Below are 25,740 nucleotides of genomic sequence, written 5' to 3' on the forward strand. Positions count from 1 at the left end.
GATCCCAACGATATGGACAGTTTTTCTTTTTTTTTTTTAAAAAAAACATCCTTAATTCGAATTTATCGTGATCTTGACAAGAAGTTAAAAATGAGAAACGATACGATAAATGCCCACCCCAACAATGAGGAAGTGATCGCGTAGAAACGGAGTCGCGGTGTTTTGGCGTTTTTTTCTACATTTTTCATCATAAAAAACGACACAAAAATACTTCACACCAGGGCGGAGGTTCGGGATTCTTATAATTTATTGCAGTTTTGCACACAATTTTTAAAAATGTCAACAACAGCACACCAAAAAATTACAAAACTAAATACAATTAGAATTTACTCCCCTTGAGAAAAAAAACAAAAACAAAACAAAACAAACCCAGCTATGATTGTCAAAGCTAAAAATGACTAAAATTGGAAACAGAACCTCGAAAGAAAAGCAAAGAAATTTCGTAATCTCAACAGGGAGCAAATATATCTCAAAAAATCTGCTTGTTTTTTTTTTTTGTTTGTTTGTTTTTCTCCAGACAGTGATTGTCCTTTTTCAAAACAGATTCAGTCATTATATGCCCCCCCAAACCCCCAACATTTTATGACTTCCTATGAACTTCCTTTTTGTTTCATACTTTTTTGTTTTTAACCTTTTACCAAAAAAAAAAAAAAAAAAGAAACCCTCCCCCACCCTCCCCTTCAAGTAAGCACAGCAAAAGATGGAGACGTCGTGTCAGGGCGGTCGCCGGTCCCTCGTCTCCACCTCACACTTCAACAGAAATATATTTAAATAAAAATAAAAAAAAATAGCTTGGACTACAGCAGTTTAAGGCGGTCAAGCACAACCAGAGGAACAAAAACATAAAAAAAAAAAAAGCAGCAGTAGTGATGAAAACAACAGCAGGATGGAAGGAGCCCATATGCAGAGGCGCCGCCAGTGAAGAGATAACATTTCAAGACCCAAAAAACAAAAAAGGGAAAAAAAATGAGAAGATGTGGTGCAAACTGCTGCAATGTCACCCACACTGTTGCGTTGGCAAAGCCTTGCAGGTGCCACCAGATGACGGTGGCGTGCACGCTCCAACACACGCACGAAAACACGCACGCACGCATCTGAGAGGAGGAGGAGGAGGAAACGTCGGTGCGCCTGCATCGCTGCCAAATGCTTTTTGGATTGTACAAACGCTTGACCATCTTTTAAAGAGCAATTGTTAAACTGATGTAGCCCCAACCCAAACACAACAATCACCAACCCCCCCCCCCCCCCCAAAAAAAACAAGTCCGATTATTTCATCAAAATATAGTTAGACAATATTTGTCTGAATTCAATACATTTACATGATTTCCATCAATCATTTCTAAATGTTTTCCAGTATCAGATACTTCCACGTCTTTAGAAATGTCAGTTTTGAATAAAGGCATCTTTTCAGCAAAATTAGGTTTTCACGCATTTTAGCTTAAAAGGTGCTTGTATTGATGTAGGCCAGGGGTCTGCAACCTGCGGCTCCTTATAACATTGGTCCAAATGCTTTTATATTGAGCAGTGATTTTTACATAAAGGAGGCCAGCTTTCATGGATTATCAACTATAGATTTCCACAATAGAATTACAGTAATAGTACAAGATTTTTTTTTTTTTAAATGGAGTGAGACTGACCTGTTTTTTTTTTTTCTTTCTAGCTTCATAATCTTCTGGTAAAAGATTAGTGTTTTTCTTTCTTCTGAAGTGAAAATTTGGTTCTTTAACCATAAATTACTAAAATTTTCAGTAACATTTATCATAATTTGAAAGGTTCAGGTAGGCTTTGTGGCACTTTAAGAAATGCATTTCTTTTCAGCGAGAACGAAAATGAGTCTTTGGGTTATAAACGCTGCTGACCCCTGATTTAGGCCAATTCTCTGCCATCTCCTCTAAAGGACAGTCTCAGATAAATTATGGCATCCGCTGCAAACAGATGTGGAACAGTGTGACACAGATATCTGACCCTTACACTTTAAAGCAAGAGGGCTTGGGCTTACCCTCTTCTACCTCTCTAGGTATCCTTCACATCTCAGGCAAACCGCGTTATCAGACCGCCCGCCAAAAAAAAGAGGTCAGATCTGTAGAGATAAATAAGAAACGGCTTAACCAGGAAGCAGAAGAAGACAAAAGAGGAGGGAAACGCAAAGCACTGGGGACATTTGATGCCTGAGGAGGAGCAGGGGGACGAAGAAGTGCTGGGTGGATGTAGAGCTTCAGTAGGTTCGATCGACTGGTACAGACCAGGTCACACACACACGCACACACACACAGCAGACAAATCAGTGCTTAAAAGACAGGCTTAAAATGCTTCGTCAGGTCGCCTCTCCGCTAACTTTTCATCAACAAATTTACCGTTTGAACATCTTTCCCCCCCTTCCCCCGTTCCGATGCAAAAACAACCTAAAAGTTCAAGACCAAATCAAATTTCCATGCATTTTTTTTCCTCCCCCCTCAAAATCGAGAGAGTGATATTCAGTTTTTCATTTTTAAAAACAGACCGCACCCTGGAGTAGTATTCACAAAGAAAAAGAGGGAAAGAAAACAACAACAAAAAAAAAAAAGAGCCTGTTGTCAAATATTTGTTCAATTACAATGTGTACAGTTATACAGCAGATTCACATTTTCATTTTTAAAATATACAGGTTTGGACATCATGCAACAACAGCAGGTCCCATTACAAAAAAAAAGTAACAAAAAAATAATATTAATAATAATAATAATCATTAAGTTAAAAAAAGGGATTAAAATCTTTAAACTATAGCAGAACAATGTACAACAACCTTAAATTAAATACATTTACAACAAGAGATGTTTTAAAGACTGCCAGCTAGATTCAAGAAAAACAAATCTATCTATAATAATAATAATATTTGTAAAGGTCTTCTCATTTTTAGAAAATACTTCAGATTGATTGGAAGTGAAAAAAGGAGGCTGTGCATTGCATGAGTGCCATCAGTCAGTCAGTCAGTCAGCTTTCCCCTGAACACACCAACACAACACCAAAGAGCTTAACGAGAGAAGTGGGAAGCGCTCGCCAACGACACCTTCATGCCAGGAGGAAAATCTAATTTAACACACACAAAAACGCACTCACGCACGCTCACACACACGATTTCTCTTTTGTTTATTTGTTTGTTTGTTTTTTTTTATTGTTGTCGTCGTTTGCTTGCTTTTGCCGGAGTAGTGCAGAATCAAACGCGCGCACGCATACGTATTCAGACGGCGGCGTGCGCGGCGGCCTCACAGTACCCGTGTTATTTTGTTTTTTTTTTTAGTGTGTGGTTTCAGTGTGTTCGACATGAACTCCTGTTGCCTGTAGAACCGGTGAGGCCGGCGATGGGAGTGTCGTATCTGGGGTGAAACATAGACACACGCAGAAATTTCTTCCAAGAAAACAACAAAATAATAATAATAATAATATTAAAGAATAAAAAAAAGACACTTAGGGAGGGAGCCGTGTCCTCAGACGCACACACACGCGCACACACACACAAAAAAAAAAAAACAGCAGAAGAGAACTAACGCCAAATTGTTACGGGACTTCAAAATAAAACAAAACATAAACCCCCAAACAGACAGTAAAAATAAGTCAGTAGTAACATTTTCATGTGCTATTAAAGTGCGGTTGAATGAGATGTCGCAACGAATAAGAACATGACTCACTTAAACCCCCGACAGCGTAACTCTGCCACCTTCCTCTCACCTCCCCAGGCCTCTCTCAACCCCGACAATCCGACTCTACTTCCATAACTCCTGGGAGCTGTCCTCGATCGCCCAATCCCTGACGTTGGGCAGCGCCAGCGGCTCGCTCTTCACCGACAGCGAGTTCACCAGTTCGCAGTGGAACTTGCGGATGTGACGGTAGAGGTCCCCGGACTGCGTGAAGCGCCGCTCGCACCACTTGCACGCGTGCGGCTTCTCGCGTGTGTGCACCACCGCGTGGCGGCTGAGGTTGTGAGAGTACTGGAAGCTCTTGCCGCAGGTGGTGCAGGTGTAGGGCTTCTCACCCGAGTGCGTCCGCTCGTGGCGCTTCAGCGTGTACATGCAGGAGAAGGTCTTGCTGCAGATGGTGCAGGTGGGCACGTTGACGTCCCCGGCGGGCTTGGAGCGGATGCCCTCCTGCTCCCTGAAGTGGGAGCTGAGGTGGAGCTGCAGGATGTGCGGCGATGGGAACACCTTGTTGCACAGCGGGCACATGAAGATCTGGGTGTGCTGGGCCGAAAGCATGTTGGAGACGTAAGGCAGCAGCGAGTTGTCCATGCTGGCCGCTTCGGCCTGGGCGTGCTCGTTCTCCCCCCCCAGGATGTCCTCGTTGGCAGCGGCCGAGGCCGGGGGCTTCTCGTCCCGCTCCAGCTCTGACGCCAGAGACGCCTCGCGCAGCGCCGACAGGTGGGCCTCTAGACCCAGCCGCCTCTGGGCCGACAGGGGCCCGCCCACACCGTGGTGACTCAGGCATCCGTTGGCGCTGGGAACCTGCGTCTTACCGAGGCCGCTGTGCTCCATGTTGTAGTCGCCCCCACCCAGTTCCTCGTCTTCGTCAGAGGCCACCCCCCTCTCCACCTTCACCCTCACCGCCAGCGGGCTCTGCAGGCTGTCCGGTGTAGCCGCACCGCTGAAGTAAGACGGATGGTGGTTGCTAACGGCAATGGGCTTCACCGACAGGTCCAGGACGCAGTCGGCTGCGTCGTTCGACACCCTCCTGCACCTGTGGCTGGCGCGGGAGCTGATGGAGCGGTGGGATCTCTGGGAGAGCGACCCAGAGGAGCTGCTGGGGCTGCCGGCAGGCGACAGCACCTTGCCCCCTTCTCCCAGGCCTTCACCTGGCTGGCTCGCCGCCTCTCCGTGCCCCGGACTGGCCGCTGCCCCGCCCGGCGTTCCCGGTCTGTCTGCCGACGGCAACCGCAGCCACAGCTGGCTTCCCTCGGCCTTCCCCTCCTCCTCTTCATCGCTGTGCAGCACGTCGGCCGTAGCGGGCTGCCCCGTCGACCCGTCGGACAAACTGTCGGCCTTGTCGGAGCAGCTGGAGCCGCCGTCGTCCTCCCTGCGCGTGCTGTCCGCCTCCGCCGTGGCCTTCTGCTTCAAGCGCTTCTTGCACACCTTCACGATGTCGTACATGTGCAAGTAGCTGGCCGCCGCCAGCACGTCCTCCACGGGAAGGTCCTGGAACTGCAGCTTGCCCTCGTACATGAACTCCAGCAGCAGGGAGAAGGCCGGCGCCGTCACGATGTCGCTGTTGAGATGCACCACGTCTCGCTTGTCCAGCTGGTCCTTGTAGAACAGGTGGAAGTACATGCTGCAGGAGGCCAGCACGGCGCGGTGGGCGCGGAACTGGGCATCGCCCACCAGCACCATGGAGTCGCACAGGAAGCCCTGGTGCCGCTGCTCGCTCAGACACTGGAGTAGATGTCTGCTGTGGTCTGGGAACTCCATCCTGCCGTCCTCATAACCTGCAGCCGGGAATACAGAGGACACACACAGTGAGTGTGTGCGTTCGCCTTTGGACGGCTTTTAAATGGTCGCTAACAAGAAGCCGAACGGTGCGATAAGCTGAACGCGCTCTGAAAATGAAATCAACAATTCCAGAACACTTGGAAATTTGTGGAAATTTGAGCTAAACTTGAAATCGGGACTTTTTAAATTCAAGAGTAAATATTATTGTTTTTAATCCTTGGAGTTCTACAGCTGCAATTATATTTTAGAAGTCGAAGAAGGTAAATGGAGAACAAGATGGTGGTACCAGAGAGAGGGAAAAAGAAACATCACGAGCAGAGAACATCACCGGGAGGAAAAAATAAGCACATTTTTAAATTTTGAAAACAACAAAGATAAAAAAAAAATAAAAAAAAGACATTTCCCACATTGGGAATATTTTTTATCTAAAATGCAACACATTTTTTAATTATTGCTCAGATTCTTTCTGCAAATATTTAACTCATTCAAATATGAAAATCATTAAGAAAAATGTAGATAAAAAGGCTGAATATCAACTTGTCCATGTTTTTTTTTTTCTAACCATGACTTAATCTCAGATAAACCTCCAGAGACAGATTCCTCCACTCAGTCTTCCTGCAGCTCTCCAACTCCTCTGCTTGCACTCCTGGATTGTCGCTGCTCCTACGCTGGTTATTTTTATTAACCCACTTTGGCCTGGCCTGGCGCAGCCCTTTTAGGTAACCAGCTTTCAGCTGCGCGCTCTGTCCGCACGTACAAACACACACACACACACATGCTGAGCAGCAGCCTACCTACCTACCTACAAACCACCTCCACAGACTAAGTCAGGAAGAAAAACTGGCTGAATGGAAAAAACAGAAGAAGGTCCAGAAATGAAAAAAGCTTGTCCTTCGTTTAACCTGTGAGCGCCGGCTTAAGATCTGAGATAAGGCGAGGCGGAAAGGATGGAGAATGTTAATATTGTCTGAACCAGAGGGAGAAAAAAAAGTGAATTGAATTCAATTTACCTCATTAAAATGAGGGTTTCAGGAGCTGAAAGTTTGAGGATAGAAGAGGAACAAAATGAAATGAGTAAAACATAAAAAAAAGTCCCACCTGTTAACCAAGTTGATTTGTCCTGCCTGAGAAAATACATGGGTCCCGCTCTTGCGCTGTATTAACCCGAGAGGTTCAGTCGCCTCATTTGAATGAAGCTGAAGCAGGAATGTGAGTGTGTGCGTCTACGGGCTGCGTACGTGTGTGTGTGCGCGCTCGCCCTCCGGCTCGCTCAGACTGCTTTTAATGAGGCGACTTACGGGGGGACAAGGGTGTACCACCTCCCACCTCCTCCTTCTCCTCCCCAACCCCACCCCTCTGTCCAGCCAAACCCCCCTCTCTGCCACCTCCTCAGACACACACACACACACACACTATTCGTCACTTACACACTCCTTCCCATCTGAATCTTACGAGGAAAAAAAAAAGAAAAAACTCTCTGCACATCCGCCCCGCAGAAGTAACTGCCCTCTTCCTCAACCCTCCCACCCACCACCAAGAAGAGAAGATTTACAATACAATCACTGTAAGTGCCCTGCTCGTCACAGCATCAATCCTAATCCTTAAAGATGGCTAAAAATAAAGACGGCGGCGACGGCGGTGGTGGTAGCGGCAGGGAGCTGGGGAGGGAGCCGGCGGCAGCCACCCTGCCCCTAACCCTGGCCAGCCGACTCCGTCAAGGCAGGGGTCTGCGAGAGGAGACACACACACATGCAAACACAAGGAGGGCAAGGGAGGGAGCGGCTGGGACGGCCGGGGAGGGAGGCTTACCCACATCTGATCCAGCTGACGGGGGCCATATGGCAGCTGCTAGCCAGATAAAGAGATTAAGACTAGGAGGGAGTGCGATTACAGCTGTCTAGCCAATTCAGGCAGCTCAAATCTGCAACTTCTAAATTAGTCTTCCTCTACTCCAGCCGACAGGAAGGGGAGAGCAGCGGGCAAGACCGGGACCGCGCATGCTTTCAAGTAATATTGAAACGCGACAAAATCGACTGGAAAAGGACAAAAAAAATACAGAATCTGATTATTCGGATTAAACAAGCACTTATTTTGGTTGAAAATGTACTTCTGTGTTTCGATTAAATAAGTAGTGGATTTTTCTTCTTTCTTTTTTTTTTTTTTAACTTATGTTACATCTGTAAAAGTTGCACAAGATTTAAAGATTACTTTACCTTGTGCTTTCTGCTTGGATTATGTTAAATAAATACATGGAAAGTGTCCAAAACATAACGTCAGAGAGCAGGAGCTTTAGACTCAAACTAAAAAGACAACACCGGCGGCAGCAGCAGCAGCAACTACTATTTACCGCTAACCTACCCACTACCATCCTCACACAGCACTCAAACAAGCTTGACACGCAGGGAGAACCTCCGGAATAAAATAACTGCTCCTCTATCCCGGACTATATCTAGGCATCACACACACACAGAGAAAACACACAGAAACAATACCTGCAGCAGCAGTACGCATCAACTTGATTAACTCCAGTGTGGCAGGATAGCCGGGCTCGCTTTCTCTCTCTCTCTCTCTCTCTGACTGCCTGTGTATCCTTCTCACTCTGAATCAATGAGTGGGTAGAAGAGCAGAGCAGAAGATGAGGGGAGGCAGGCAGAGGAAAGGAGAGAGAAAAAAAAAACGAAGGGAAAAAAAACAAATAAACAAAAAAAAAACAACAGCACGCTGTTCAAACTGCAAGGGACAGATGCAAAGTGGAGGAGATGTTGGAGGGGGAACGAGATACCACCTCCCTCCTATTCCTCCTCCTCCTCCTCCGCTTCCTCCTCCTCCTTCTTCTAACCAGCGCTGATCGCCGCGCACACACACAAACGTAGCGCTAACTCTCCCAGGCTGCCGCTGAGACTCACAATAAAGGATCGGGGAGGGAGGTGGGGGGGAGGCGGAGGGACGGAGGAGGAGGTGGGGTGGATGGCAGCCTGTCAGCTGCTCTGACATCATCCTCAGATGGAGATGCTACCTCCAGCTGTGCTCTTTCTACAGCCATATGCTGCCTCCTCTACACTCCTGCCACCAGACTCCTCTTTCATTCTACCAACACTCCACAACTTTGTCCCCCCCTCTCCGCACCCCTCATCCCACCTCCTCCTACCCCCACCACCCTTCCCTTTTGCTCTCTCTCTCTCTGGGAAGAAAAAGCCACTAAATGCAGTGGGATGCTGATTTGTGTCATCATTAAACTAGAGGAGAGCTACCTTCCAGAGAAAAAAGGGTAAGTTTGCCAAAAAAACAACAAAAAACACCAAAAGAATTGAGGTTAAAAACTTTTTTTTTCCTTTGCTGAACTGTTTTGGATGTTTTTAAATGCAGCTCCTTCCAGTAAGCATAAACAAAGGCCAGCACAGCACATTCGCAACTGACAAACGCACGCAGCTGATATTGTTTCCCACTTTTTTACGGTTCAGCGCCGCTGCGCCTCGTCTTGTATTCATTCACTCCGTCATTTTATTCATTCACCAAACTGTGCCCCTCTCTCTCCCACCAACTCCCACTCGCAACCCCACTCCGCCTCCTCTGTTTCGGACAAGGATGAAGTGAGGGGAAAACAATGAGAACAAGTCGTAAATAAGGAGCTCAAAAAGAAAAGAAATTGCAGACGGGGAGCAACTTATTACGGGCTTGTTATTTCGCTTTCGTTTCAGCTTTGAGTGAAAGTGCACAATTTTGCAGGAGGTTGTCCATTTTATTCGGTAAAGATCTTAATGTCTTCACGAGAAAAATAAAGAAATAAATGATGTACAGTTTTAATTTTGAGCAGCTCTTTACAGTAACAATAACAGCTGGAGAAACTTTAGATTCCCAAATTGAAATTTAAGTTGTCCTTTTATGTTTCCTGTGAGAAACATGCGGGAATCATTTTTCAGTCATCTGTTTGTCAGTGTGCAGGAGGGGCAGTTTTGGTTAATCTATGGTAGGGAACTTTGGTCACTTTCCTTGACATGAAATTAATTTTATTTTCCACCAGAGGAGCATTATGAAGGAGATTCTTTTATTTATTTTGAGCCTAAAAGGTTTTGAAACTGTTACACCTTGACCTGTAACATCTTTGTAAATGTAAAGCTTCAGATAAGTTTACCTGCTATTTAATTTATAAGAGCATGAATATACGACTAGTTGTATAAGGATTATAAGAATAAAGCGATTGTAGCTACAAATAAATGATTAATTACAAATGTAGTATTTATATTTGTCATATAGAGCTTTTTAATATTTACCTTTAAATAATTAAAGTTTTGCGCTGATCAGAAAAGTAAAAATAAAAAAGCTACACGTTTTAAACAAACTTTAGATTAACTTTAGAAATGCCTTTTTAGGTCGATCAAATTTATTACATGTGTTTCTGTGCGTAATAAAGGAGTAAATAACTCTAATAAATTACCTTGATTGTTTAAGTTGGCTTCGGGTACCGCAGCCTTCCTTAAGCGCAATTTAAGCCTTGTTTTCTGGGGGGAAATTAGCTTAAAAGTCGCAGTGGTGCTGCAGCCGCCGAACGGGAGCGGGCAGTTATTAATTTCTCACCAGAAGACACAACAAACAAACCCGGAGACACGCTGACCCACGCAGCTAGCTGTAGCCCCGGCCACGGCTAACAAAAGTAAAGGCGGACCGGGGCTCCGGTAGTCCTGAGCTATTTACGGTTGTTCCGAAGGCCCCGGTGCTATGACAACAGCTGGTGAAACACCGCGGAGGGACGGCCAACATAGCGACCGTTAGAGCGAAGAGACAACACGGTCATGCTAAGGAAGGTTTAGCTACTTTTCCCCTCCTCCGTAACCCTCCTTTAATAGGACTCCCGTATCGGAGGCAACACTTACAGACAACAAGGTCCTCCTCCGTCAATTCCCCCCCGTCTTCTTCTTCTTTTCCTTCCCTTCGGAGTCCAAACTAGGTTGACTTTGGACTAATTTCCATAGCAGGCTGCCAGGGCGAGCAGGCGCCGTGCAGGAACAGGGGGAGTGTAGCACTCTGCGGCGGCCAGATGTTTCCGAGCTTGTTGCTGCTGAACTCGAGCCGGGGAAGGAGGCGAGTTGACTGGCACGGCACGGAAGCCAGCGGTGCCGGCGAGGAGGAGGAGGAGGTGGAGGAAAAAAGTCAAGGCCGTCTCACAGTGGAGGAGTGAGAGAGGGAGGGATATGTCTTCTTTTTCTCTCGTTGGCGTAGGTTGACACCAGGCAACAGCAGCGGCGGCGGCGGCAGTACACACACAGTGAGGAGGCAGGAAAAGAAGACGCTGGGCCAAACCAACTGGTTCTGCGAGTCAGCGGGGCGGACTTACTGGCGCAGCGCAGAGCGAGTGGAGAGAGGCGCGATGCGCTCTGGGTACTGTAGTCAAGGAGGAAGGGTGGGGGGTGATGGGGAGGAGGCGGAGCTGACGAGAGCAGGTGCACCACCTTGACTGAAAAACACACAGCTGGTTTCAATGGAGCTGGATACTGCTTAATGTTTGATTGTTGGAATAACAGGAATATACACTCAGGTCTTAATCAGTGGCACAACAGCTGTGCCTCCACCAGAAGTGCCTGTTTAGTCCTCATAATGAGTAAACAGATGTAATAAATGAGTAGTATGGTAGCACACTGCATTCATAAGCAAATCTTAGTCCTTTTCAGGCATGGAGAGGAAAGAGAGGCAAGTCTTTAATAAAGCAACCGGTAAGATACATTTTGGAAGTGTAATTATAAGCTATAGAAATCATTAACATTTTATTATTATATCACTTTTCAAATGTAATGTTCAGCAAAGGTTGAATTCTCGCAAAATCAGATACTTTGGTGATGACGTTTATATAAACATTTTGATTATAACTTCACTGAATAAGGTTCAGCTTCCCTATTCGTTATATGTGATGTATAGCAGAGAATGTTAGCCATTTAATTTGTTAAAAATGAATCAAGCAGCTCAGTTTGTAAATCAAATGTTTAGTTATGGTTAAATATTAACAAACAATATCAAAGCTAAGTGTATTAAAGAGAATTAAACAAATATTTGTTCACTCAGCTGTTATTTCCATTTGTCTGGTGAAAAGTCTATCGAAGAAGAAACAAGCATGCCAACAAAGTTCAAAAACCAATCAAAAATGCTAAAAAGGTCAGAAAAAAATTATGATCGTTATTTTTTTTATAATATTATTTTATAATAGTATATAATTTGTCCATCAACTGTGTTAACATTGTTTGATTTTGTTTTCTCTGTTTTATAAATTCATGTATCAACAAATTTAAAATAAATCCTAGCTGTGCAATGTTATTAAGCCTGTGGTTAACAAAGTTTCTGTGAGAGAGCAATTATGTTTGTTTTCTTCCACCTTTAAATACTTTGGCAAATGTGCTGATAATGAAGTTGCTAGCAAGCAGCTTCTTAACCCTAAAATAGTCATTGCCGTTTCAGCTGCAGTTATCAGAGAAAATGTTATTCTACTTTGTTCTAAGAGGTTTAAAAGGTTTATTAGTGTTTCAGTAATGTTTTATTAGTTTGGGGTTAGGGCACAAAATACAAGCAAAATGGTAAGAAATCTCACACAGCTAGTAAGTGTTGTTCATTGCTGCCTCAGTGTTAATAATCTCAATGTGCTAGCAAGTGTAACTTTAGCATTAGCACAGTTGCTAAAACTGACCAAAAACTTAAATTCTTACTCCTACACAGAAAATCTTAAACACAAGTCTGATGAGAGCTTTTAACTTTTATCGACTTTATATATTTAATCATTTACAAAAACATATGAGCTTCAACGTTCTCTGCAGACTTGTCAAACTCGTAATTTGCCTCTAAAATCTCATGGGGGATAAAAGTATCCCTCAAGCTGGTTTCCAAATAAACATGTTTTAAAGACCACAGGATGATCTCAGTTAAAGGAGACCGTCCGGAGTTCCACTTACCTATCACTAAAAGTAACTTTTGCATCTTCAAAGCATTTTTGGAACATAAATAAGCGCCCAAACATATTCAATATTTCCAGTACCTGAATAAAATAACGAGGAGTAGCTTTGCATGAAGAAACGGATGTAAATGTCGCAGCTTTTCTGTGCTAGCTGAGAGGTTTTAGTTCTCCCTGGAGACGCATGACTGGCACTTTAATGGCAGACCTATGACTCGCTTTGCCTTGTAACACCGAGGCTTTGTGTGGCAAGGCTTGTTTAACCTGTAAGAGGCTGTTTACAATAATCAAATTGTTCTCCACATTAACACTTGTGTTCACGCTCACTGACAGGTGCGCCTAAAATGTGCCAGTATATTTATACCTGCTCTGCAATATATTTTTCCCACATTATAGTCATTATGCGAGCATCAAATTTGGTCTCCACCATCACAAATCACAGATATGTCAATGAACTTGTGCATTTAAGAATGCTGCGCTTTACACGTTGGCTTAAAATTGGTCTCAGATGTGGGTCACTGGGACAAAAACCCTTTTATCACATTTCTGCTTGTTAACAGAGGCCTGATGTAAAAGACAGAGAAAAGGTTTGGACCTGTCTGTGTCTGCATGTGTGTGTGTGCGTGTGTGTGTCTGCAGCCCTATTTGCATTCCTCAAACCTGTCCCAGTAAACTAATTGGCGTTACTAATAGATGGCTGGATGAACTGCAGCCCTGTATGATAATGAATTCACACGATCTGGTGTCATTGCTGAAGGACTAGTTAAAATGCAAATGAATGACGGCCCTGTTATGTGTCTATCAATTTGGGGGTCCGTGTTACTAGCATGTTACAATGAGCCCCTTGTTCATGCATGAAAGTTCAATTAGGGCCAACAAGCACACCGACAATGAGCCTATAGGAGAAAATGGATTTTAGGGGCAAAGTTTTCAAAACTCTTGGCTAATTTGGATGATAAATATAAAGCAGTGCTACTATTTTAGAAGGTTTTAGACTCTTGTTTGGATAGCTCTTTCCCAGATAGCCTGAAATCTGGACTGTGTCTCCCTCTCAAGAAATTCCCATGCAGTTTTCCCAAACATCTGACACCTTTCCTGTGTTTCTCCCCTCCCTCCCTGTCCACTCATTGTTTCGCCACGGCAGATGCCAGAACAGAGGCGTGCGTGTGTTCATGTCTGCGCATGTGACCAGGAAAGCAGTGAGAGAGACATGTTGAAAGTAACTCTATAAAAATGTTTTGTTTTTGTGTTTTGTTTGTTTTTTTTGCAGCTGAAAAGTAATACTGGAGTGGTTTAAAAAACAAAAAGAGCATTTAAAACACCCAGGTGGAAAGCAGAGCTAAGAATCATCTACAGGAAGTTTGTGTCAAGGTCTTCTACTTTAAACCAACAGAAAACAATGAAGTGTGTTTATCTAGAAACAGACTGAAGAGTTTAGAGGAGAACAGCCAGACCTTCTTCAGATACTGCCATAGTGATAGAAGCAGCACTGACACTTGCTTATTTCAGAAATAAGGTGTACAGATGAAGATGGCTGAGGGAAACTATAAGCTAATTTATTCCTGTGGGTTGTTTTAAAGTAAATACAGCACTGTTCCCAGCAGAAGTACTACTTTCCACCTCTGGAGGTCGCTGTAGATCCCATATTATCCACACATTTGTCTCCATACAGAGCAAATCAAAGTGGACTTTGTGCCTTAACATTTCGGTTCCAGCAGTGTTACTTATAGGACTTAAATCTAACATCAGATTTGTTTTTACTTTAAGGTGGATTTTCTTGTTGTTGTTGTTGTTACATTTCCTCTTTAATCTTGCCACACAACGTCCTCCGTGTGGCTATTATTTCTCCCCTGAAGCAAAGGAAAAGCAATTTACTTAAAAAGCTGACTAGACCTGAATCGTTCCCACTGCAGACCCCCCTTTACCAGCTTTCATCACATCTTTTCTGTCGACTGATTTTATATCCAAAGGTCTTCTGCATGCAACAGCTGTCGGAAAACACTTATTCAGCAAATAAGAAATATATCGTGACAGTCACAGTCCACTGACAATGCATACATGGCCTATGCATTGTTTTATTTAAAAACCTGAAAACGGTCAACCCTATTGCGATCCCCCTAAAAAATCCATTGCAACCAATTATGGCTGAAGTAACCCAATAGGTAAATCACGTCCGCCTGTTTTTGATTTAATTTCAGTATAAATCCAGCTGTTCTGGAAATCCTTTCGAGTTTGTCAGAGAACATGAGTGACAACATCATAAAAACCAAGCAAGACAGCAGACAGATCAGAGATTACACTACGAAGTAGTTTAAAGAAAGGTTGAGGTATAAAATAATGTATACATCTCAACACACCTGTCCACTGAAACCGACATGTAACTGGAGGAGCCACAGAGATCCACTTCTCAGGTGGGAGAAAGAAGGAAAACTACCAAGAGATCCAGCAAACATTTAAGAGAAGGAGTTTTAAGGATCGATTGAGATCCTGGTAAATCACATGGAAGTTTGAGGCTGTATTTTGTCAAAATGTAAAACGATTCATTCAGTATGAGTACATTTGCATGACTCTATGTTAATGCAGTATCTGAACACATGCAGGGGAAGTTTAAAGTGGACAATTTAAATACAATCTTACGAACAAAGAAATAATAATAATCCATTTGACTTACCAGTGAAAAATTGTTACTCAGAATGACGTATGAGCCTGAGGAGAAACTCTAAACTGGCGACTCGTTCAGCTCAGTTTCAACACAGCAGGGCGCCAAAAAAACCCAAGAAAACATTAAGAAAAAAAGCTCAGGCTCAGAGTAATAACAGTGAACAGAGTAAACATCATTATTTTTATTTTTATTACCAATTTCTCCTCTCAAACCCTTCATAGCGGATCATCTGCCTGCATTTTCCTGTTGTTTTATAAAGACTCTACCTTGGTCGGAGACGGTTTGCTTCCTGCCTGTTTAAGAGTCTCTGAAACCTGAAGTCCCACGGCTTCCCTCATCATATCCATAATGGGGCTGCGCAAGAGGGGCTTCACTCTGGGACGCACTGGCTGGCAGACAGAGTCAAAAACGAAGAGATGGGGAGAGGGGCAAACAGATGTTTGAATCTCAGCCCCGGGGCATCTGAGATTAATCTATCCTCCTAGGCAGAGGCAGAACCAGAGAGGTAGAGGATGTAATAAAAACCTTGGCTTTGAGTAAAACAGGCAGTACTGTACATATTGAGACATTTTCTCCCTTGCAGAGGTTCTGGAGCCATTCCAGGTCCCAGTGCCAAGCTGCCAATCAAGCACACACGGTATGTTCTCACCTCTCTCCTATCAGTCGCACGCGGACGGTGTGAAAATATCATCAATGTGTTTTTGTATATTTAGGTCCTAAGCAAGCACAGCATCAAGGAGACCCGCAACTTCTGTTTGTTTCTGTTCTGTTGAACAAAAGAAGTGGGATCCGATTATGGATTTCATGTGGATTATGATGGGGGGAAAAAAAGGTTTGAACTACGTCTAACTTCTGCTTCCAAGAATTTAGGTGTTCTTGCAGTCATTTAATGTTGAGTTAAAAATGTTATTGACGACCATTTACTCTGATATTCTTGAATAAAATCAAGTGCTCTCAAGACGTCTGGCAGATATTTGAAAGACCTTCTTTGGACTCTGGCTGATGTTACCCCATCACATTTTTTTGTCCTGTTCTTGCACCTGACCATGACAGCATATTGTGCTGTGTGTGCCTAAAAAGGAGAAAAGTAAACAAGTGGAAAGTCATCAATTGTTTTCTGCTTAACCAACATCAAGTCACAGAGATAAGAGGTCTGGGAAACCAAAAACATCCCTCTCCCGAGCGACTTTTGGTGTTTTTGGGGGATTTTCTAAGTGAACTGTCCGGCAGAGTGGCAGTCAGAAATGCTGTCAAATGTGTCAAGATGAGGCTCAAGAGACTTAGTTTCACAAGTGGAGCATTATAGCATTCGTCATGATGCTCCACTTGATATACTTACATAAAACTTTACTAGAAATTGCTCTGGGTTTATTTAAAATGTAATGTACACGGAGGCAAAAATGAGAAAAGGAAAAAGGTGGGACAAGGTTTAAAGGGAAAGAAGGAGATAAGAGTAGGGAATAGAAACAAGCACAGAGAGAATACAAGTTAACACTAGAAGTCTGCCTCTAGATCTGTGAAAAGAGAAAAAAAAAGTTTTTTGTTATTTTTGCCCAGATTCTGCTCTCTGTAGGAGGCATAATGGTCGGATGTCTAAACCCTCTCCTCTGACTCCTTCCGATGCTAAAAAGCAGAAGCTCTACTTTTAAACCCCCATCCAGAGATAACAGAGCTCGTCACTCTGCCATGCTCCAGAGAGAGCTCATTACAGCTGCTTGTATCTGGGATCTTGTTGTTTTGATTATAATCTGTTTCTCACCCACTTGGGAGAACCTCACCTTTGGGCTCAGCAGTTTCTCCTCCCAAACTGACAGGATCCATGCCTGTAGTACCGCAGCCTCCTTTGTCTCCTGCTCCATCCTACCCCAACTGTTGAACAAGACACTTTAACTCTGACTGACCCAAAGCCCGACCCCCGACCCAGAGGGACAAATCCAGCTTTATTTGGTTGAGAACCGTTGCTTCAAACTTAGATGTGCTGACTCTCATCACAGGCATTTCAACACGTTATTCTGCATTGGCCCTGGATTCTGATCCTCAACGGTTAGTGTCCTGCAAATGTTAGATGCTTCTTTGCATCCGCAAAAGGGAAGACAAGTTTATTTTTTACAGCACCATTTATTCATAGGATCATTCAAAGTGCTTTAAAACAAAGAAACATATTATTTTAATGAGTAGAAGTTAACAGTCTTCTGCGAAGCCTGATGATCTTTGCAGGAAGTGATTCAGCAATTGTTTAATAAGATACTCCTTCAAATGCCAGACCACTGTGTATGAATTTTCAACTAGCAATTGGCTAAAATACAATTTTTTGTCTATCAATTTTTCATATTCAAAACTTCATGAATACAGACTAGAATATTATTGAAAAGACGATCTATTTCAATAACTCCATCACCAAGTGAAACGTACGTATTATATAGAGTAACACAGGCAAAGACTGATGTTTTAGCATCTTTATTTCTCTTAATTGTATTGATTTTGTACTAATAGCTCATGAAAACACAACATTCAAGTTTAGGATATCACATCAGACCAATAAAAAAAAACTTTTTTTAAAAACAAAAATTTGGGCTTAATGAAAAGTATGTTTAAAACTGGCTTGAAGGTTGTTGTTTTATTTTATGATTCTTTAAATCTGACAAACAAGACTCATTGGGATGTATATTATAATTTACTGAATATGACTATATTCAGCTAAAAATGTGTTGTTACACTCTAGTATAGTCTCTTCAGATCCAGATGTTAAATAATCTTATTTCCTTATTTGGCAAATAAGGTTTGCTAAACTCTTTATTTGCTTCATAAATTGTCCGTCAGGTTAAAAAAAATGCAGGTTTATCCTTTGAGTTGTTGGAGGTTGTTTTCACCTTACTGACACAATAAGCAAATAAAAATACATTCATGTGAAGACAGTCAAGTACTGGGCTGAACTAATGCAAAAAGCAGCCCAAATAGGAATGAGACCATCTTAACCTGAAGAAAAACGCATCCCCTCAGAATGATGGAGCCACTACTGTGCTCCAAGATAAGTTGAAACGTAGAAAATACGCACCCATTTTACATTCAACTCGCACTCCGACCACAGATCCGGTCGAAACTTTCTGTGGGTGTCAGAACTTCCAAGGAATATTAAAGCGGCTTGGATTGATAAACTGTGGAATAAAGTCCGTCCATACAGTTTTAACGATGATCATCTGGTCCGGTGCGGCTGCTCTCGTAGGCGGCCTGGAAAGCAGCCATTTTGGCTGAGTGTAAAATATTCATGAACTATCAATGGTCGCCCATCTGACTGGCTTGGGAACAGCTGTTGGGTCTCTGTGCCTCTAGAGGTGCAGCATCTGTCCATCTGAGGAGAGTTTGTGTGAGCCAATGCTGGCGTTTACACGTGCGTTCCTGTATGCGTGTGCACCCATGCGTGTGTGTGTGTGTGCGTGTGGGTGTGTTTGTGTCTCAGGGGGACAAGACATTAGGAGGAACAACTGTGTATTTAACTTGCTTATCTCCTCCAGATGGTGGAGGATTATTTTAGAGATGATCAAACAGCAAGTCTCAGTTTTATCAGGATTTGCACTTGCCAATCAAATATCGCTCTCATATGAAGACATAAACACAAGGTGAGGAGCACATTATGCAGTCGTCTCAGCACCGCGTGTGATGTGTTAAACGGAGCGTCTTTTTTCTGCATTTTCGCATGTAAAACCCAATCCAATCTTTAGGTATATTTTTGTGTCCGAGCATCAGCACATCACAGCTCTCTCTGAGCGCGTCTTTGCGTTCGTGTGAAGCTCTCGGAAAACTGTGCAGCTTTGGCAGTGGTTGTATGATGGACATCTGGAAGCTAAATTGGTTAATGGCGCCTCCAAGCCAAGAGCCAGCCAGCCGTCTTCTAGCTGAGATAAAAGAGATGTGTGTGTATGTGTGTGAGCACCGTTAGTAAAGTGGGGAGGTGGATTTGTGCTGAATTTTACATCTGGCCAGACGTTGAACCAAAGACAAACGTCTTTGGACAATTAAGAGCTTTTACCTTCCAGATTCATTATTTTGTGTGTTGTCTTCAGAGTATTCGCTAATGTAAAATCTAATAATTTGTCATCATGGGTGGAGATCTGTAACAGCATCGAGTTTCCAAATGAAGATGAAAATTCAGTGTATAACTTCAATTAGTTTTTGAAGAGGTGAACATTACATTTGTGGTACATCACAGTCTGACAGATATGTAAGAAACTGTCTCTTTTTAGACGTAGAATGCAAACAAATATTCTTTTTAAAGGGAGAGTTTGGCGTCTTGATCTTCTTTTAGCAGGAAATCACCTTGTCTGTGCTCCATATTGCACTCAAAAACGGCACAAAACAGTATAAACACGAGGGGGAATGGGTGGAAACATGACACAAAACAAAACTCAAACGAACATACTGTATTTAGGTGCTTAGTGACAAAGTTAGACACACAAAAGTCAAAATAAGGAGTGCCAAACTTCAAATCTACACCAGGTATATGCAATTGTAAGTAAATACAATTTGATTTCCTGATTATTTAATGACTGTTTTGATGCTTTGCTGAACAAAGCAACAAAAACTAAATATTCCAACAAAGTAATAGGGATAAAACAGGTAAAACAATCAAATTAATCGATACCCCGTGTGACCTAGGTGACTTTATAAGACTAGAACAAATATAAATTCAGAACATTTGGTGGAAATACTACAGTCCACATTGATAAATGGGGATATCTGAGAGATCTTTCATCTGAGACAGATGACAGAGAAGAAAAGTCAGACCAAACATCCAACTTCAGCAAGAAGGAAAGTAATGGCAAGAGAAAAACTTTATCAATTCATCATTCATTCATCTTTCTCAAACGCTCCTCTAATCTGGAACACACTTCCAGAAAACTGCAAAACTGCCGAAACACTGAGTTCTTTTAAACGCAGGTTTAAAACCTATTTGTTTATAGTTGCCTTTGATTTCTAATAACTGGAACATTGATCAATGTATTTGATGTGTATTTCCTTTGTTGATGGCATTTGACAAAATTTAAGGGTTTTGGCTTGTTTCATAATTGGTGACTGTATTATGTTTTTATGGCGTAATTTAAAGCACTTTGAACTGCCTTGCTGCTAAAATGTGCTAAACTTGACTTGACTCAATGGGGAGAGGGATCTCTGGGTTTCCCTAATAACCCCTGATGATGCTACCAACTCGATCAAGTAGAAGATGGAGGAGAACTTGATCAACTTTCGTCTGTTCAGAATCTAAGAGGAACAGAATCAACGTGTGCAGTACAAAGGGATTTCTGTGTTCGCGCTATTTTGAAAATCCCGTGTCTGCGATCCAGGTATTAGCAGAAGTGAGGCCTGCTGCAGCTGCTATCTGTCCCCAGCAGAATCCACACAAACACACACGCAGCACAAACAGTAAGTGAGAGGGATCAACACTGACATGGACAGCGCTTTAAATAAATCCAGCCACAGCGGAAGAAGGCTGAGAGTGCAACAAGCGGCGCTGTGATCTCCCGAAACCTCTCTGCTGAAACCTGAGAAATAAAAGTTGAAACGCAACGCTCCGCAGTCGTCTGTGTGCCTGTCTGTGACTTTGCCCGCCTGTCTGTCTCCCCTCAGTCCAGATGTCAGAGGAACTAGCCAACAGCTGCCGCAGGAAATGAGCCCCCAGGCAGTGAAAAGGGGCTAACACACTTCCACACAGAAGAGCGAGACCAGAACGACGGCGCATGTGCGCGCACGCTGCAGCAGACAAAGCCGTAGATGTCACTAAAGGTTAGCATGCTTCTCCACCAGGGCTTTGACGGTGTATTTTTACCTGAGCGGCTCCTCAGTGCCGCTGTCCGCGCTTAGCTTAAACCGCTCGGTACATTTGTGTGACAGCATTTATGCAACTTCCTTTATTTTTTTTCTCTCTCCTGGATTTATTCGTTTTGTTTGATGCGTTTGTGCATGCCAGCCCGTCAGCCCGCCTGCCACAGCATCGCCATCCCCTCTCCCCCCCTCGAGCCAGAGGGAACATTTGCCTTGTGGCTCCAATTCCCAGGAATGTCTAACCTGCGCCAGCTGTTGAGAACATGGTACCTGTGCCAACAATGTGCCGACTCTGCCCACCACATCGCTCGCAATTCCGTCTCCATCTGGGTCCAATATTAGACTTGTGTGTGTGTGTGTGTGTGTGTGTGTGTGTTTGTCAGCAGCTCTTCTGTGGCTTTAATGCTTCCCACATCTGTATTTGAAATTTCATCAATGGGTCCATGAATGCCTTTATTGTGTGTAGCATCCTTTGTGTCAGTGTGCTGATGTGTTTGTGATGTTGTATTCGGGATGTGTGTGTGTGTGGCAGCTCGGTTGCGTATGTGTGTGTCTCCATCTGTGTGCGCTGGGCCTCCCTCGCCTGCATCTGGAGTAGCATTGAAGAGGCTTTCCAACAAGGCTGATGGTGACCAGCCTGCCAAGCAGCCCAGATGTTAGTTCTGTAAGCCTCGGGCTAAATGGAGAGCGCCACACTCTCATTATTCACAACCAGTAAACTGCAACTGCTGCTTTCCAGTGTAGGAGAGAGAACGAGCGTCAACAGGGAGGAGAAGAGAGAGGAAGGAGCGAAGGAGATAAATAATTTCATGACTCCTATAAGGTGGAGACACAAGGACCCCTCTATGCCCTTACCAAGTAAGGAGGGATGTGCACAGACTGAGACTAAGGGGTGCTAGAGCACCTGACCTTTTTCCTAAGCAAACATGTGCCCATTTCATTCGTATGCATAAGTGCTGTCAATGTTTTATGTTGCTCTTTTCAAAAATGGAGGAACTAATTTAAACTAAAGATCCACCTCTGGTTGTTACATTCTTCATCCTTTAGTCCCATTTGTCCCATTGAGCCTGATTTCTCAGGAAGCATTTCAACAGGGCCATTCAGCGAATAGGAGAAGTTGTGAATTGATATTCTGCATTGTTTCAGGATTGTAGTCTGCCTGAAGTTGTAATTTGGCAACAGCGGTGGAGGTAGTGAACGAAGTCGTTGAATTTGTGTTGGCTACACTTCCGAAAATTGAACAATTAAGGTTGAGGGAAGAGAAATGCTTAAAGACATTTTTTTGCTGGCAAAGACATCGTGGGGTTGGTTACAGCTCACTCAATTTCCGGTTATCTTCGTTTTTGTAGCTTCTTTCATGTCACAATTGCCATGATGCATTACATACGTCACGGCCAAACGTTAGCCACTATAAGATTTAAACAGAGTCCAAGCCTCTTAAAAACAATTGTTTCTCAATATCTGAAAGTCTAGAACGGGTACCCAAAGTTGGTCGTCGAGGGCCGGCATCCTGCATGTTTTAGTTTTCTCCCTGCTGGTAGTAACAACCTTTTCAGCATGCCAATGTTCTTCTTAGGCCTTCTAATGAGCCATCATTGGATCCAGGTGCGTTAAACCAGGGAGAGAACTAAAACATGCAGGATGCCGGCCCTCGAGGACCGACTTTGGGCACCCCTGGCCTAGAACCACTGAACGAAGCAAACCATAGAACAAGGGGTTGGTTTTTACCAGGCTACTGGGAGTCAGCAGGTATGTTGAAACCAAGATGTATGAGTTTTCAACACGTGTGGCTTTGTATTGTGATAAACCCAAAACCTGCTGAGGAGCAAGGAAATCCTAGCAGACATGAGATTTGAGCTCTGAATTAGCCATTATCACCACCTATGAAATTGTTCTATTTGTCAATGCAATGAAATACATTACACCTATTCATTACATTTGTAAGATTATGTTGCCAATTTTCATCCTATAAAAATATTTCCTGGGCTGGCAAAGTCGCGCGGGTAAAGCTTGTGACCCATATACGGAGGCCTCGAACCCGTGACCCGTGGCCGTCACAGGTTCCAGTCCCAGCCTGTTGACCTTTACCCTCTCTCACAACCTGCTTTCCTGTCTGGCCACTGACAAACAAAGGCCACTAGAGCTGGAAAACACATTTAAAGATATATATTTTCTCTTTCTAAGAATTAAGAAACAGCTCTCATTGCAGTGCTGGTTTGAGAGTCCTTACATCTTGTCCTTTGGGCCGAAACATTTTCTTATGAGCTGACCAACACCTGTTGCGTGTTTGATCAGAAATCTGAAGTGGGTCCGGTTACTACACTGACAAACGCTCCGGTAGGAGCGTGGGACCAAACATAAATTTAGAGGATTTCCATGTAAGTTTTTGTGACATATAAAATGTCCCGGTATTGAAAAACATTGCTCTTACCACCTCAGGGAATATATTTATATGTTCTTGCTGAGTATGTAAAGATCTTACAATGTAGTCCCACATTCTTTGAGTCCCCTGAGTAGTTGTAAGAAATAATCATTACAATTCAAATGTCCTCTTTCTTTTTTTTCTATATGGCAGTGCCGCAATTTGGAAGAGTGCAAACTATTGTTTTGGTTTCCTCCAACTTCCGAATGGAGCATCTGCCTCTATCTCCTATTAGCTGTGGTTTGGAGTGTACAGGTGGATTTATATAGCTTCCTTTTAATTAGTCAAACTGCTGTTGTTGCTGAAAAGACTGAGCACAAAGTAAACAAACCAACAACAAAAAAAGACCATGAACATAATAATAATAATAATAGTAAAAAAAGTTAACCAGCATTTTGTGAATAATAGCCTTTACCTCCTATTTATGTGGACAGTTTTCCTGCTTTACAAGGACATAAACATGCAGATTTAAGAATACCGAGAACATAAACAACAGCATTAAAACAACAAAAATAGACATCGGCTATTGAACACAGAGACTTTAATAAATCTACTCTGACATAGGAGCAGGTTACCATGAGGTCACCTTCTGTCCTTTCTGTGAGCTCCGCAGCCGTCGCTTTCCAAAACAACCAGGAGCAAACATCCGTCCATAAACAGGAGAACCATTCTGGAAACAAAAACACAACATGTCCCATCAAACAGTGGGACACAATTAGCTTGATCATCTGGACGGGAGTAGCTGTAATATTGGGGCAGATTCAGCTGTTTTGAGTGTGTGTGTGCGTGCCATGATAACCACTGAGGTGGCATCTGTGAGGCTGCTTTAGCTGTGTTTGTGAGATCCATGTGCACGGACTTCCACAGGGCTTAGAGAGGCGGCACACACACTCCCAACCCCCCCATATGGTGAGCTGTCACAGTGGCAGCGTGACGCAGACCTCCCCTGTGTGGGACCTCCAGCCAGCCGTCGGACTCACCAAGTAAACAACAACTGGACGCGGAGTGAGGCCCTTGTGTTTGTTGGACTACTCTGGGATGTTATCCCCCTAAATCTGCGATAATGACAAATGTATGATCTGTTTCTCACGTGAATTACCGCAGGTCAGATGTTGGTATTTACACTTCAGTGATATCTCCTCGTCTGTTTGGCAGTTTTAACAATAGAGCTGTTTTTGTCAACAAACCGTTTGACTTTCAAAAAAAGCAGCCAGGTTTTCACAGAAAAATGAGTCGATTTGCAGTCCTTTGCAAAAGTATACATCCCCTTGAATAATTTGTCACAAACCCTAATGTGTTTTATTTGGATTTTCTGAACTAAGTCAACATAAAATAGCACTTAACTGTGAAGTGGAAGGAAAAGGATATGCATCCTCCCTTACTTTGATAACCCTAGAAAATATTTAATGCAACAAATTTGCCTTCTGAGTAGAATCCATTAGTGGATACAAGCATTAAACTTGTATAGTTGTCCCTCTGGTTATATGTTTATCATATTTCCCATTGGCCGCTTGAGTTTTAGGATGACAGCTGTTTTCTCAATATGGCTGCCGTTTTTTTAGTTTTTTAAACCTATTATTGCCATAAAATATTACATTTTTCCATACCTTGGATGAGATTTATGCCACATTATATGTTTTTGAAAGTGGTCATCCTATTCATACAATTCTAAAGTAATGATATGTTGCTAAATTAGAAACTGAGGACTTTGATGTTTGCGAGTCCCACACCAGTTGGCAACTGGAAGGATAGAAAGATGTGTGACACAGACTGGGAGACAGTCATCTTTTTAGCATTAGCTTCCACTCATTTTTTAAATGTTTTTACCAGTTAAGGATTAGCTTCTGCTATTTCTTTGTGTGTTTAGACTTTTAGCATTAGCACAGCTAAGATTCATGTTTAGCAAACGGGTCTAACTTTCTGATTTGATGCGTCCGTCACTGGTAACAACTACAACCGATTTTAGTACAAGCATTTAATCCCCATTACAACCACGGTGGCCATCTTGATAAATGTCCACCAGAAAAAGGAAACACAAGTTCAAGAAAATAGATATTATTTCTGTTCATTAAAATATGCAGGGCTATGATTGGACAGCACACACATTCATCTAACTGCCAATTTTAGTGCAAGAATAACTTTTCTTTCACAACCATGGCAGCCATCTTGAAAAATCAAAAGATTATTAGTAGATATGATTTCTATAGGTCTAGTTATGTGTGATTTGACCCTAAAAGTGTGATATACCCTTTGATAAATATGGGCAAATTTAGTTCAAAAACATATTTTCCTTGACAACCATCTTGATAAATGGCCACCATCTTGAACAACTCCATTGTAAAATAAGAAGGTGGCAGCATCATGCTAAGGCCATCCTTTTCTTCAGCAGGGACATGGAAGTTAGTCATCCATCTTCCTTGATGGGAAAACAGGTACTGGACAATCCTGGAGGATG

The 25,740-nt window shown here is 43.1% G+C and overlaps 1 protein-coding gene across 5 annotated transcripts; it reads right to left on the minus strand.

Moving 5' to 3' along the window:
- Positions 1-224: 224 nt before the first annotated feature.
- zbtb18 (zinc finger and BTB domain containing 18) lies at positions 225-10,838 on the minus strand. 5 transcript variants are annotated; one of them, XM_032553194.1, is made up of 2 exons: positions 10,325-10,838; positions 225-5,449 (listed from the first exon to the last, which is right to left on the minus strand). In XM_032553194.1, the coding sequence occupies exon 2, from the start codon at positions 5,430-5,432 to the stop codon at positions 3,741-3,743; it is 1,692 nt and encodes a 563-aa protein (XP_032409085.1). In that variant the 5' UTR covers positions 5,433-5,449; positions 10,325-10,838; the 3' UTR covers positions 225-3,740. The 5 variants fall into 5 exon arrangements, with proteins under 5 accessions (XP_032409085.1, XP_032409084.1, XP_032409083.1 ...); XM_032553193.1 differs by lacking the exon at positions 10,325-10,838 and adding an exon at positions 7,946-8,295; XM_032553192.1 differs by lacking the exon at positions 10,325-10,838 and adding an exon at positions 6,552-6,800.
- Between the last annotated feature and the right edge of the window lie 14,902 nt (positions 10,839-25,740).

This window comes from Xiphophorus hellerii, chromosome 22 (assembly GCF_003331165.1).
Source record: "Xiphophorus hellerii strain 12219 chromosome 22, Xiphophorus_hellerii-4.1, whole genome shotgun sequence".
NCBI lineage: Eukaryota > Metazoa > Chordata > Actinopteri > Cyprinodontiformes > Poeciliidae > Xiphophorus > Xiphophorus hellerii.

Bases quoted from the DNA above. Each gene is read 5' to 3' on its own strand.
- zbtb18 (XM_032553192.1), bottom strand. From the start codon at position 6,591: ATGTATTTTCTCAGGCAGGACAAATCAACTTGGTTAACAG. The intron at 5,450-6,551 runs GTGGGACTTTTT...TCCCGGCTGCAG, and splicing joins CAAATCAACTTGGTTAACAG to GTTATGAGGACGGCAGGATG.